Here is a 13,803-nt window from a genome sequence, read left to right on the forward strand (position 1 = left end):
CAATGCGAGAAGCTCGACGAATGGCTAAACGCAGACCGTCGGATTACTCATCGTTGCCGATTTGTATTCACCGAGTGTGAATAGCGACGTTTTAATAACTGGTTTTTGTGCGAGGTCGGTGTTTCATTCAGCAGCTGCCGAGGACCCGTATTAATTACGCAATGATATCGAATGTGTGGATAGACTGCCTCGTTGATCCGATATAATCCAGCACGTATAAATCTCGCGTCCGTCGTCACCAACGCTGGCAAAGGGCTTATAATTCGATTACCAAAACCAGCAGAAAAGCGTTTCATAAAATGTTACGCAAATCATTTGCCCGGTTACGAGTTTAACGTAATGTCGATTAAATCCACGCGTAATTCGGTGTTCGCGGCTTGTGAAATTACGTTCGCTGATAGGATAACACCGTTGTCATTGTAATGGTAATGAGAAGTTACGGATCACGGAAGAAGCGCGCGTCCATCGTTGGATCGATTGTTTCTCGTGGTCTCCGTTGGCCAGAAAACGATTAAAACCAAGCATCGTTTAAGTAAGCGTTCATATAAATGATTATTTAAATAACAGATTATTTATTATTTGGAAGATTAAATAAATGACCCTGAATACAGTCTCGCAATCCGGAAATGGTGGGTTCCTCGGATCATTTGAAGCAACTTCTAACGTTAACGAGTTATCAACGAAAAACAGTGACCAATAAGAATCGAGTACGACTGACGCAAGGCGGCCCAGCCAACCAACGCGCGAAGCCCGGTTCCGCTCATTGGTCACTGTTTTTCGTTAATAACTCGTTAACGATGCCTCGGAGAATATTTTTGTAAAGGAAAAAGTTGCTTCAAATCACCCGAGGAATCCGCCACTTTCGGATTGCGAGACTGTATTCAGGGTCATTTATTTACTATAATTATACATATGTGAAGAGAAGCGTACGATAGTCAATAATAATTTTGTATTAAGTCTTCTTCCGTATTAAACTATGGAATAAAGATTGAAGGAATAATCGATAACTACTAAAGTAAGCGAGTAAGCGAAAACGGGCGCAGTTATCGTTTCAGCCAGATGGACACTAGAATTCATTTCAGTCTCGTCGCCGGACTATCACGAACTGTCTGCGTGGAGAATATATGAGCCTCGAGTAAATAGCAGAGGGGTAGCTTGGTCACAAAACGTAACTGAAACGGATATTAAACTCTCGAGCAATTAACAGGGGCGAAGTGGACACACCTAACTGGCAGGTAGTCAATTATAACTTGAAAGTGCAACGGACGTTTCCAAGGTTCGTTTGAAGGACTAGCTATCATTGCCACCGTATCGTTGTTGAAATTCTTCGATTGCTGAATTCATGTAGAAAAGAGGATCAAGCAATAATGTTCCAAAGGACACTTTTAACGGATTAAATATATTAAAAAAAGTTGACATTACGAATTTTGACCTTTACCACGGAATTAAAAATGGATACCATTGTTTGTGAAAATGCAACATTGAACAGCAAATATTTTCTGAAGAATACAATAATTTTGTATATTTCTGTTCAATATTTCGTACGCATGTTTCGTCAGGTCGCGTTAAACAAATTTACGTCATTCCAGACAGTATACAGCGGATCTCTAAGAATATATTATTTATTATTCCGTTTTGAAATTTTCTGAATTTATTATTCCTAACGGAGCCATAATATTCCGAAGATCTGGGCTAAAAAATTTACGAATATAAACGTAAGAATAGCATGGTTGGGGTGACGTTTAGGATGGCAATTTATAGAACTTTATATCTAAACTGGATAAAGTGTTTAATGTCATGATGGATGACATGACAGATTAAGGCCAGCTTGATATTTTTGGCGAAGCTAGCAATTTGAGCATAGTACGTTTATTTTCGTCGATTTGGGTACAATATTGAATTATCAATTATGATCCGTGCGCTTCATCTTGTTATTCGTGTTAGTTCGACGCAATTCTGCAGTAATAATTAGATTGTTTACTATTGACTTGTGAAACTCAGTCACTTGGCGAATAAACAACTGCATCGTTGTGCAGAACGTCAAATATTGGTTTACAATATGCATGATTAAGTGTATAGTCGGTGTACAAAGTAATCGTACATCTTTCGAAACGAAATAACATTTTTATATTTGGGCCAAGCGATCGAAATTAGTTGTACTTTTAGCTGTGGATTGGCTGTACTCGTCTATTAGGTAATGGCTAAAAAATTGCTTTCAAAAGTAATTAATACAAGACATCGTTTCTAGTTACTTTATAAACTCGTTCAGAACACAATGGTTCAATGTGTAGAATAATTTGCACTCATATTATAAGCAGACATATTTTTATAAAGCTCGTTTAAATTATTTTGTTTATTACTATCGCTACGATTCGATATATGTATAGAACAATTTCCTTTATCGTTTTGATTTATTGGCAACTGATTAGAATAATCGACTGCCGAAATTGGTCCAGTGATAAGGACTGCATTAGATATTTGGTGGCCTATGCATAATCTGGATTATATGCAGATAATTAATCATGGTGGCAAGTTAGTTATCGGTTCAAGGTCATTGGAGCATAAATTCCATAACTACGTTTACTCGTGCATTGCTCCACTTCTCAGCACGTTAGCTTAAAATTACGTTTGTAATCGAAGGATTTTGGGTATTTATCTATTTATTTTATGTACATATACGGGATGAGTCTATTAGGAAACGTCGTGTAAAATGACTCGTTATTTAACGGGTTGCCAAATGTTATATACGATGTAGTTAATTCAAATGGGAATGTTTAACCGCCGGACTGCGCTTACCGGGTCATTTTAATTCGGAGTATTTAAATCGTTAAATAATTATTTATTTTTCAGCAATTAAATTGCTGTTGCGCTAGGAACGACGGATAAACTAGGTTTATAAGAGGTATCTTCAAAAATATGTTTTGAAGCTAGGTGTGAAATTTTTGGCATGCGGAGTATGCACTTGCGAAAGCTGCGGTAACGATCCAGAGACCATAGACGCGTACATAGGTGACTCTCTTATGTCACAAGAACCGATATCGAAAATTCCGATGTTCTGGAACGTTAGGTTGGCTGCAGTCGCCTAACGAAATTTCTAGTAGTAGCAAGTATCGAGACGTGAAATACGATGTAGATGACATACGGTGTAAGTAATAGTTGCCGTTTTGACTTTCAATGGACTTAACATATGCAAATGTCTCTTCAAAGCACTTTTATAATATATCATATTATAATATGAAAAATGCGGAGGTTGAATTTCAAACTTCTCGTCCGTGCTGAATAATAGATATCACTAAATCAGAATCGTCAAACTTAAGTTCAAAGGTTGTTTTCAGCCATTCAACGTAGACATCGGCTGATGCGAAGGAGTATCAAATATTCTCGCGAGTTAAAACCGATCCGTGCCGCATAGGTAATGTGCGATCTTAGCATTTATGGAATATTCGACGGCGGTTAGCCAAAATTGGCGCGGCGGACTACCCAACCGAACTCACCAATCGGAAATCAAATGCAAAGGATGCCAACGGAATGCACGCGGTCATTGTAAACAAGTCGTTTCCATTGAAAATAACTGGCGATGATCATTTCCGGCGCAGCGTTCCGAAACGAGGAAACCGATGGTCCAGGACGAAAATAAAGCGAACTCGCAGGGTAAACAGAAATTGAAGGAGAATATTCGTCACCCGTTACGGCTCCTGTTTCAAAGTTACCTTTGCCCATCCTAAGCCGACGCGTAGAGAGATATCTAGCAAGGTCATCGCCGTCTCTTCTCTTGCCAGCGAACTCTAAGCCGCACATATTGACCCGCCATGACACTTTTGGTGGAACGTGCCCTCAGGACGTTAATTTCAACGCCCCTGGGAAAGGAGACAATGTATCCTTCTTGGAACTGGTCGGAGGAGCGTGCGTAGTTGATCCCGGGCGCGGAGCAAACGTGACAATATTCTTTTGTTTTCGGATGACTGGCCGGATCTGGTGCAATTTTGCACGGTTTCACGTCGACACGCGAACAATTTACGATTTTCGCTTCCAGCTGCTTCGACTTTCGTCGAACAATTATCACAGCTGATATTTCCTTGAAATATCGTAGAACAGCCAGTGTTGGGCATTATTCGAATTATTTCGAATAAATGTTCGTCTAGGATAATTATGCGAATGAATTCTTTTTAGTAGAATATTTTAATCGCATAATGATTATTCATTATTCATGACTTATTTATTTATTCGAATAATTCTTTATTAATAAGAAATTATTATTGGAACGATAATGCGAGTAATTGTTGACTATCTCTGTTTTTACCTAATTTTATAAGAATATACATATATTCATAATATATATATATTGATATACAGATTTAAGAAAAACAGTAAATTCTCTCCGATTGTTCTTTAGCTTGTAAAAAGTTTAGCTCGTTTTTGTAGTTGTTGAAAATCAGCGACTATAAAAACGGGCCGCGAGGCTCGAATAATCATGCCTCCTCTACCCAAATTGTCCATTTCTGTTTACACGTTGAGAGAGATAATTGGAGAGAATTTACTTGTGTACACCTGTGTTTGGGTGGTGGTAAGTACCTGTTGGGCTCGGCGTAAGCTTCAGCATGGTCAGTCTGACTTGATCCGACGTGAAAATGTATTTGTCCAGAAAGGTGAATTTTGTGTATTCTTTTCCCTTGGTGCGGCCCTTGTTCAAGTTGCTGATCACATCCTTCAGCTTTTTCTTGTATTCCCGCACGACGAAATTCGAGTGCGGTACTACGAGCCCGATGTTTATAGTTTGATTGGGGATGCCGTGACTTCGGGACGGTTCATGAGCCGCAGCATCGCCGATCGCCGACCGCCGCTCGCAACTGGTGGAGACCACGAGCGTGCCAACCACCAAAAACAGCTCGACTCGCATCTTTCCTCCTCTTCGACGTCCCTCAGTTTCGTAACATTGCTCTCAACCGCGACAACCTCGGTTCATTCTCGCGAGAAGATAAAAAGATCGTTTCCACAGTGTGCTCCCGGGCTTGAAAGGTAACCAGGCGCTGTCGGACATCCTGAGAAGCATTCTCGACGAGTTAGTTCCTTCCATCGGCGAAAGAATCTTGGTAGATAAGTCGAAAAGTTCTCCCAGGCTCTTCGTTTCGCATCGATGAAACGAACTTTTAATTAAAACGATCGACAACAGTGGCAGCATAGTTTTCGCCGTCCTGGGAGTTCGCTGATGCTTCCAACGTCTTAGACATTTTGGATGTCGATGTAGACTTCTGGGTAGAACTGTTCGGTCGATCGTCGCGTATTCCATCCACCGAGGATTTTCATTCTCGAAATTCTATTGCAATCGCGATCCCCGAAACTGATGGATTCAATTGAAATTCTCTACGCGCTGTCTTCTCAACTCGGCTTGATTTCGTTGAGACAGCTGCTAGAGATATTTGTTGGATTTACGTGCGAACGAACTAATTCAGGTAACTAGTTTTAAACAGCTACTTTCTATGTTTCATTGGAGGAAGACAACATTTGATTTCTCAGTTACGTGGCGTTTGTTTTCAACGTCCGATGGAAAGCGTCGTGTTCTGGTTGCTGCGCTTGATCACACGAAGCGGTTAACGATTCGGAAGACACTGCAAAAAGAATTTCATTGTTCACATCCAGATAGAATTATCGAGCTTATTCGGTGTCGTTGGTGAAGCCTCGGATACAAAACGATTCGTTTCAAGTACAAAACTTGTATCTGTGGAACGAAGTTGTTCGGAATTAAGATGGCTCCCTTAACACTTGGACGACGGACATTTTTAACGCAACAACGTAGCCGAGTATGTTCAGCGTCGTTTACAGTTTTATCTAGCAATTTCTTTTAACATAGCTTTCGAGGTATTTCTTTTAAATATTTTAGTTTTTCTTTAGACTTCCTTTGGACACATGAAACAGTCAATTACTAGATATTTAAATAACGATTTTTATGCTGTGAGTCAAAACAGGCTCACGCCTCGCTGTTCGAGTATTAAACCGCGAATCTGTCGTTAGTGATTCGCATAAGGAAAATTCGAATTGATTCTGAGCGAAGTTGAAAATTGTCGCTACCACAAATTGACAGAAATAATAATCGGTACTCTAAAACGTTTCCGTCTAGAATAATTAAGGAGACTGGGTTGCTCGCGTTGCCCAGTAACAACAGAAAATTCGATTTCAAATCGTGGGAAAGTCATTATGAACGGTCGCTCGAAAGTTTCGTTGGTACAATCGACCATAGCCCTCGCGGAACGCGCCGATAAGATTGGCTGGAAGTAATTACGGGGCCCTCAATTAAGCCGACGCCCGATAATTTCGTGCGAGGATCTGGAGCGTCAGAATCACAACGAAGCTAATTATTGAGATTTTCGTCAGGTTAGTTGACAGGACTCGCCGTCCCGTGTAATTCCACATTAATTGGTAATTACGGAAACCTATCAGGCGGGCGCCACTTTAGACAGCTGTTCCCGTTCCTTGCCTTTTTTTTTTCTTGCTCCCTTAAAAGCCCCGTTTTCGCTCGTCGCCGTTATCACTTTGCGGTTGCTTGTCTACTTGAAATACATCGACTTTCTATCGGGTGTCCTGTATTTATGAACATCGTGAAATGTTAGTGCCTATCTTCGACGCTTTGCTTGCCAGGGGCCTGTTAAGAGCATTCTCAGCAAAAAGAGCTAGGTTGAAAATCTTTAAGCAAATTCCTAGCTGTAAATTATAGAATTTTTAAGATTGCTAAACAATATTTATTACGTTCGGCTAAAACCCGTAACACCAAATTGAAGATTCTATTAAAAGATTTTCTGATTCGTTACTTTTGAAATTGTACGAGTGACAATTTCAAGTGGCCCACTGTACGTGTTTTCCTGTATTTATAAATACGAATAATGCGCAAATCGCATGGTGGTCAATTTTTCAAACTGTAAGACTATTTACACGAATGTTATTATTTCTTAATCACAGGCTTGGTTGTATTATTTTGCTTTCGTAATTCTATCAAATATGTTTATTCAAAATATTAATAGTCTTGAAAACGCATTGAAACTTTTTCTTTTCTGCAATCGTAGAACATCATCAAACTCGTAACTATTTCCTTGATTGGAAAGTACCCTCTTTCAACCTTCATCCCGCAGCTCCTATATTTCCACGTTCTACGTTACTCGAGAAATTTGTTACCTACGCCGCGGTCTTCCTTTGGAGACTTTTTTAAATTTCGTAATACGAAGAAACGCCCTCTGTATAAGACTGATCCTGGTCTACAAGTAGGAAACTAGCGTTAACAGGATGGGCCACGGTATCAAGTATATAACCGAGTCTGTTTGCTCAGGATTCAGTCAAGTTTCCTGTCTTCATACGTACGGGCGGAATTGCCAATACAGAGACGAGGCTGTAGTTGGCCCAGGAAAGATAGCGACACGGAGTTCGTTGAGAAGCTGGGGATTCTGCTGTGCACTGTCGCCGTAGAAACGCGCGTACGATATGGTCAGTAGAATTAACCATGGATTTCAGTTTCCCAGAGGCGGGTGTTAGCTTTATCTGGGGTTGTTTACGTTAAGCCGAACGAATTGAAGCGACTTAGGGGAAGCTGTTTTAAAACGACGATGCTGTCGCGTTTCCTGTCTTATTACCGGGCATCCTGTTTGATTTTATCAAGGGAAAGCTATCGATATAGGATCTCTCCATACATTTTGAGTATATCGAGAATATTTGGAGATTAATACTTTTCGCAATATTACAAAATATTTTTAAAGATTTGCAAAGAAACCATATAATAAGGAATTTAAAAACTTAAAATATCGCATCGCGCGCATCAGAATTTCGAATAGAAAGCATCCTGTAAGTGGCATTGGATCAAGTCACAGACATTAACAAAGTTGTTATCAATTCTTTCGTTAATTTCTGTTAAAATGTCTCTTTTACCGACTGTGAACGAAACTTTTTATGCGAGACGTAAACAGCATTGCTCGTGAAACAGCTGAAAATTCTAGGCGAAGGAAATCCGGAGCAGCGGTTAAGTTGCAGGATACCGTCCATCTGCGAATTATAGGTTCACCGAGTCTCGTTTGAACGAAGTAGCGACGCGGACTTGCGAATTACCATCGACGTCTAGTTTCTGTTTCGTGCACGTAGGAATTAGTTACGATAAACTACATTAGCGATAAAACCGATGTTTCTAGACAGCAGCTGCTGGGAACTGAATCTGTTCCACAACAGATGTCGAAGTAGTTCAATGGCTTTGCAAGGTTCCAATTTTCAGGTCAGTTGTGCTGGAACCGGAATCACGGTTATTTAAATAGAATTAGATTGGAATATTAGATTCCAATTGTTTCGAGAAAGATATATATATATTGTCGCGCAGTTAACTATTTGTAACATTCGAAATTATGGCATTAAAGATTTGCGAAACCTAAAAGATGCATTATCGTTGGTTATTTAATCGACAAGCAGTTGGTTCTCCGTATGTTCTTTATCATTATTCGGGAAATCAATTTTAGCGTGTAAAATTTTACACAATTTTGTTAATACTTATTTCGTACTTAATACATAGTAATAATTAGAACCGTGATTCTTTAGTTGACGAATTTTGGCAGTGTTTTGATTTCAGAAGTATTTTCCGTTCAGTAAATAAATATTTTACTGGAACTATCGTTATGTCACGATGTACACTACAGTCTTTACCGAATAAGTTCATGGTGTCAAACGGGTCGAATGAGTTTTTGTACGAATCGTTGTTGGGATAGCGAAGACCGGGAATTTCCCTTGGTACATGTGAAAATCAGAATTGACATTTGTGTCAGGACCATGGGACCTCGCACAAAACAAGATCACTCAGGATTCCATACATAGGACAACAGCTGAAACCGGACCACAAGAGAGGACGGAATTCATTCATGAATGTCATCAACAGATTTAGATTCTGTGAAACACGTAAGGCTTGATTAATATGGGGCGAGTAAATATAGACAAACGTTTTAAGCGCTATGCTATCGTAAAAGTAAATTCTTACTTTTCCTTTTTGAAATGTATTTTCAAAATCAAATATCGTTCGAACGATTCCGTCCATCGTCAAAGAAGCAACTTCCGGTCCCAAGATACTTAAAATTATTTCACTGGTATCGCCTGAAATAACGAAGCTTCCTGGTCGTCGGAATCAATTGAATCGGCGCATCGATCACCGGAAATTATTCCGAGCCGAACACAGAACGTCATAAATCACGTTAGACGGGAATTCATCGGAAGAAAATCGATTCACGTCGGCAACAGGCAATTCGTACGTGAAAGTATGGACATTCTGCCCGAAAGTTCGAACCCCTCGCTCCGGTATCTTTCGCGAGTATCTACGCGAACGGTACCACGTTCCACGGACCATGGATATTTTTGGGGAGATACACGTATGTAGAGGGTATACCGAAAATGTTCGAATCGTATCAAAGGGATAATTCCTCGGGTGATTCGAAGTCATTTTTTTCTTAGCGAAAATGCTCTCCGTGCCTTTGTTAAGCCGTTAACTGCTTTTTTTACGAGTATACAACACGGCACATTCGATAACATGGTTTCGCTCTAACACGATAGGATAAATTTCGGAAACCCTCGTATATCGCTGCAACCTATGACAATGTTCTGGTCTAACACGATAAGAAAATTGCGAAAACCTTTGCACGACTCTGTACTTCTACAACATTGGATAACAAGATTTTTTTTATGCATATTTAAGAACTATATTACCTTATAATAATGACGGGAAGGAATAATGGACATCGCGATTGTCGTTCATTTTTCACGTGCCGTCGTGCATGCGAGGACGCGGCAGCCTCGCGTCCCACGTTTTCAAATGAAAATCCCTTCCCCTTCGGCCAGGTTAGCCCACGGAACGCAATTTCCCTAGGATAGATCAGATTGGATCTATCCGCGTCTGGGCAAAGTGACGATAACACGATTCGTGGAAATATCCCGGTGTCGTTGATACCCGGCCGATTCTCGACGCTGCTCGTCGTTTCGGTTTCCCATCTGGATTATCGGATAAAACGTGGATCAGCGGAAGGACATTGGCCGGCGAGCAACCTTGGAAGGCGGTACCTGCTCGGGAAACTTGTTTTTTAAGTAGCTTGATAAGATTCCACCGCGAGGAACTTCCGACGATACAACGACACTGAGTATGGCCCGAGTATGGCTGAGTTACTCTATCTCAATTGACCGATTTAATAGATCGCAATAACAATTCGTTTTCAAGTTTGATACGAAAATTGGGTCAGTCGCGTGCAATTGACGCGTTAACACAGCGTGGTTTTCAATCGAAAACGGTTGAAATGTTTTTAATTTGTGCTTGCAACAGGAACAAGCATATCTCGAATAACCGAATATCAGGAATGGCTATTGCAGACGTGACAGGATGTATTTTGGAAAATAAACGCTAATTACCACCGATCGATCTACCATTATAATCGAAACGCATCACTGCTCACACAGGGATTGTTAATGACCCAAACTGTAATAATGGATTCCCAAATATTAATTACATTATTTGGCGGAATCTTCGTCGTAATTCATACACGATTACGCCAAAAAATGTTCATCGAATGGAACATTATTGTTTGTTCGTATGTTCGTAATTTTTTCTACACAGTTCTAACTAGACTCCGGACCTTTATGTAAGATAAAAATTGTCTACGTTAATTCTGAGAAAACCAAGTTAAATCATAACGTGTCTTTCCTTTTTAAATAATTACAATAGGTTGAAAATAATGTATTCGACTCATTCAAATTTATCATAAATAATTGCCACTTTAAAGTGATATAAATACACGTTAAGAACAATTGTTCATCAATTATCCATGTAGATATAATTATTAGAAGTATTCATCTTTCGAGTGTTCAGAATTCCGATTTGCTACTACATTCATGAAATACCGAAATGAATCTCGAACGAGGTTCCAGAAATTCACTAAAAAATAAAGGACTAACTCTGTTTTATTTAGGTCGACGGACCAAAATAAATTATGCAGCTGTCGATAAAATGCGCACCGACGTTCTATTGCTTCGAGTTTTCGACTGCGGTACGATTTCGTGGTTACGAAGTATAGATATGGAGAGACGTGTAATCTTGGTACAGGTGAAATAGGATCATTGTAGAGGATATTTTTAAAACGAACGTACCAATTCGCGCGAACGAGCTTCATGAATATGTGATACATAACTGTCGCTAGGATTTGTCAAGCACTTTTAACAGCCCAACAAAAAAAGTTTCCGATGAAAGTTAGTTAGTATTTAGTCGGCTACACGATGAAAAATAACAAATTTCAAAAACTATCGTTTTTCTACTAAAAGTTAAGGTTACCTAGACTTTATTGCCGATGAAACGATGGATTCAACGAGCTTCATTTTTGGGCGTGGTGGTAGCGACGTATAATTTTTATACGTTGTTTTCAACGTCGGTTTTAATATAATGGTTTCACTGCAGTTATTGCAGCGGGTAAAACACTCGGGAAAGCAAAAATTGATGTTACATCTGGACTGTCTACGAGAAACATGTCGAACCTGGTAACAGCTAAAATCAATTTCTTGGCCAGCAGGATTTTCCAATCCAAGTGGAATATGTTCGTTCGAAGTACGACAAGTTTCGCTCCAGTAATTGGAAATGGGATTACCGATGCGTCACGAATGTAAGAAATTAAACATCGCGAATCGATAGTTCACGGACGGACATCCATTACGATATTTTCGGACGCATGGCCGTTCCCGACGTATGAACCACCAGAAACCGTCGACCAGTAGAAAAATGATCTCTGCGAACTTTTCTGGCGCACTGTTTCGACAGTTATCAGAGCTTCTATATTTTACGAATTAGTGTTTTCATTTCATAAACCACGACTATTACGTACACGGTTCGGCAGCCGCAGAATCCTGCCCCATCATACCTTTTCCGAATATTGTAAAATTATGTCTGCGTAAAATTCAAATCGTGTACGAACGGATTGGCTCGAAAAGCAATGTCAGAGAACATTCTGTCGCTTAAAATATGCGATGTTTGTTAAATTGTCAGAGAAATGCGTTGGATATTCAGACAATAACGACAATTTTTAATGTAATATTCGTCATTATGATGTCGATGAAATACAAGAGTGACCGAGACTTATCGAGTTTAATACATCGATGGTTCGTTAAACAAATTCTGTGTTTAATTGCTGGTTGATTTAATATACATGTGCATACGTACCGAGATCATTGTGCGAGCTTATAACTATTCAGAAAGGAGATTATATTCATTGAATTCTTCGCGATACAATTATATGTGTGATTTTAAATAAAATTATAGATTGTACAAAGACGAAAACAACAATAATATTTATTGAACTCTGTACACAGGGTGTCTAAAAAATATCTCGCAATTCGGAAATGGGGGGTTCCCGAGGTCGAGCGCACGATGCCCAGTTTCGCTTATTGGCTCAGCCGTTTCGTGCCAGCCGATCTCGCCTCTGATTGGTCACTGTTTTTCCGACCGTGGCCGTGCCGGATCATGCTGGCAAAGGATAACGATCGCAGGTCAATTCGAAGGGTTCAATTATCTGGGGACCATACTCCCTTTTCGCCCTCGATTTCTGTCCGGGATGGTAACGTCGAGTCAGACTGGCATACCCTATTCCCACATCCCCGTTTCCTTCGTTCCTCGTTCGAACCCTCGCAAAATACCGTTCGCCGATCCGAACACTCCTTCGCTTCCTTCTCGGCCGAGCCCGAGGAATTCGTCGATAGTGTTGAGATTAGACGTGGACAGGGGTGTGCCGCGTGTAAAAGGGATAAATCACGGTTGGGTTATCGAGGTTTATGCCGATTCACCGACCTGACTGGCCACTTTTCCCCTTCCCGAACCCCGAATTAAGGTTTTACGCTACATGGATGCCCTACGATGCGTGCGGTTTTCTTTCGGCGACGATGATCGAGGAGTGTTGTTAGCGAACTGTTTTTTAGCGAGCTGAAATTTGTTCAGACGTTGATAGATGTTACCTGATTGGGAGCGGGATTACGTATTAACTCTTAATTGGTTCGTTTGGAACGGTGCTTTCGGCTGGGATAACGAAGTTCTCGAGAAATTTCGGTTAGTTAGAGTGTGTAGCGTGGAATTAGTTAAGTTCGCTTTGGGGGTATGTTATTGTTAAGTTCTGTAGTAGCAAGGGGTGGTATTATTTTTATTAATACGGTACGTTTGCTATAGAAGTGGCTATGATTCGAGTGATCGAGATATGCGAGAGATGGTAGAGAGGATTCTTATTTGTTTGTTAGGGAAAATTCTGCGAAATTCGGATGATAGATCGAGAGAGCTTTTTGTAGTCTCTGTAATCTGATTTCTATAATATGATTGTTATAATTTAGCGGTGTAGTTGGCTGAAATATAATCACAACTTCATTTGCAAGTGTTGTATAATTTAAGCGTCTAAAATGTACAAGAAATATCGAAATAAATATGTTTAATAGATTACGGATATATAAGAAAACAATAAGAAAACTTGTAATTATTCGTTTATGAGGATATAAACTGATACAAAATTTCACAGGCGTTTAAAAAAGTATCGAATTTATACGTCAAAATTTAATAGAACTTTAGATCGGTTTCTTAATTACGCTTCTCAGAAACCGTTGATTTTCTAATAAAAGTTTCGATTAGTAGCCTCGGATTATAATATTACTTTCGGGTGGAAATAATAAAAGGTTGTTTACTCGCCTACGTTTTCTAAGCGCGCCGATGCACGTTTCGCAAAGTAAACGCAATGGTTTCACCAATTATGTTGATTTTGCCACGAAAAGAAATACCGCAAGCCG

The 13,803-nt window shown here is 39.9% G+C and overlaps 1 protein-coding gene across 9 annotated transcripts in view; it reads right to left on the bottom strand.

The window, feature by feature from the left end:
• The window catches only part of Nmdar2 (glutamate ionotropic receptor NMDA type subunit 2), a 232,921-nt gene that overhangs the window by 59,150 nt on the left and 159,968 nt on the right, over nucleotides 1-13,803 (bottom strand). For 3 of the 9 annotated variants that reach the window (XM_076525828.1, XM_033484382.2, XM_033484379.2), the window contains exon 2: nucleotides 4,573-5,606. The exons of the other annotated variants lie outside the window; for them this stretch is intronic. In XM_076525828.1, the coding sequence (XP_076381943.1) occupies nucleotides 4,573-4,897 (325 nt within the window). In that variant the 5' untranslated portion in view covers nucleotides 4,898-5,606. The remainder of the gene's footprint in view (nucleotides 1-4,572; nucleotides 5,607-13,803) is intronic. 9 annotated transcript variants of the gene reach the window in all.

This window comes from Megalopta genalis, chromosome 13, assembly GCF_051020955.1.
Source record: "Megalopta genalis isolate 19385.01 chromosome 13, iyMegGena1_principal, whole genome shotgun sequence".
NCBI lineage: Eukaryota > Metazoa > Arthropoda > Insecta > Hymenoptera > Halictidae > Megalopta > Megalopta genalis.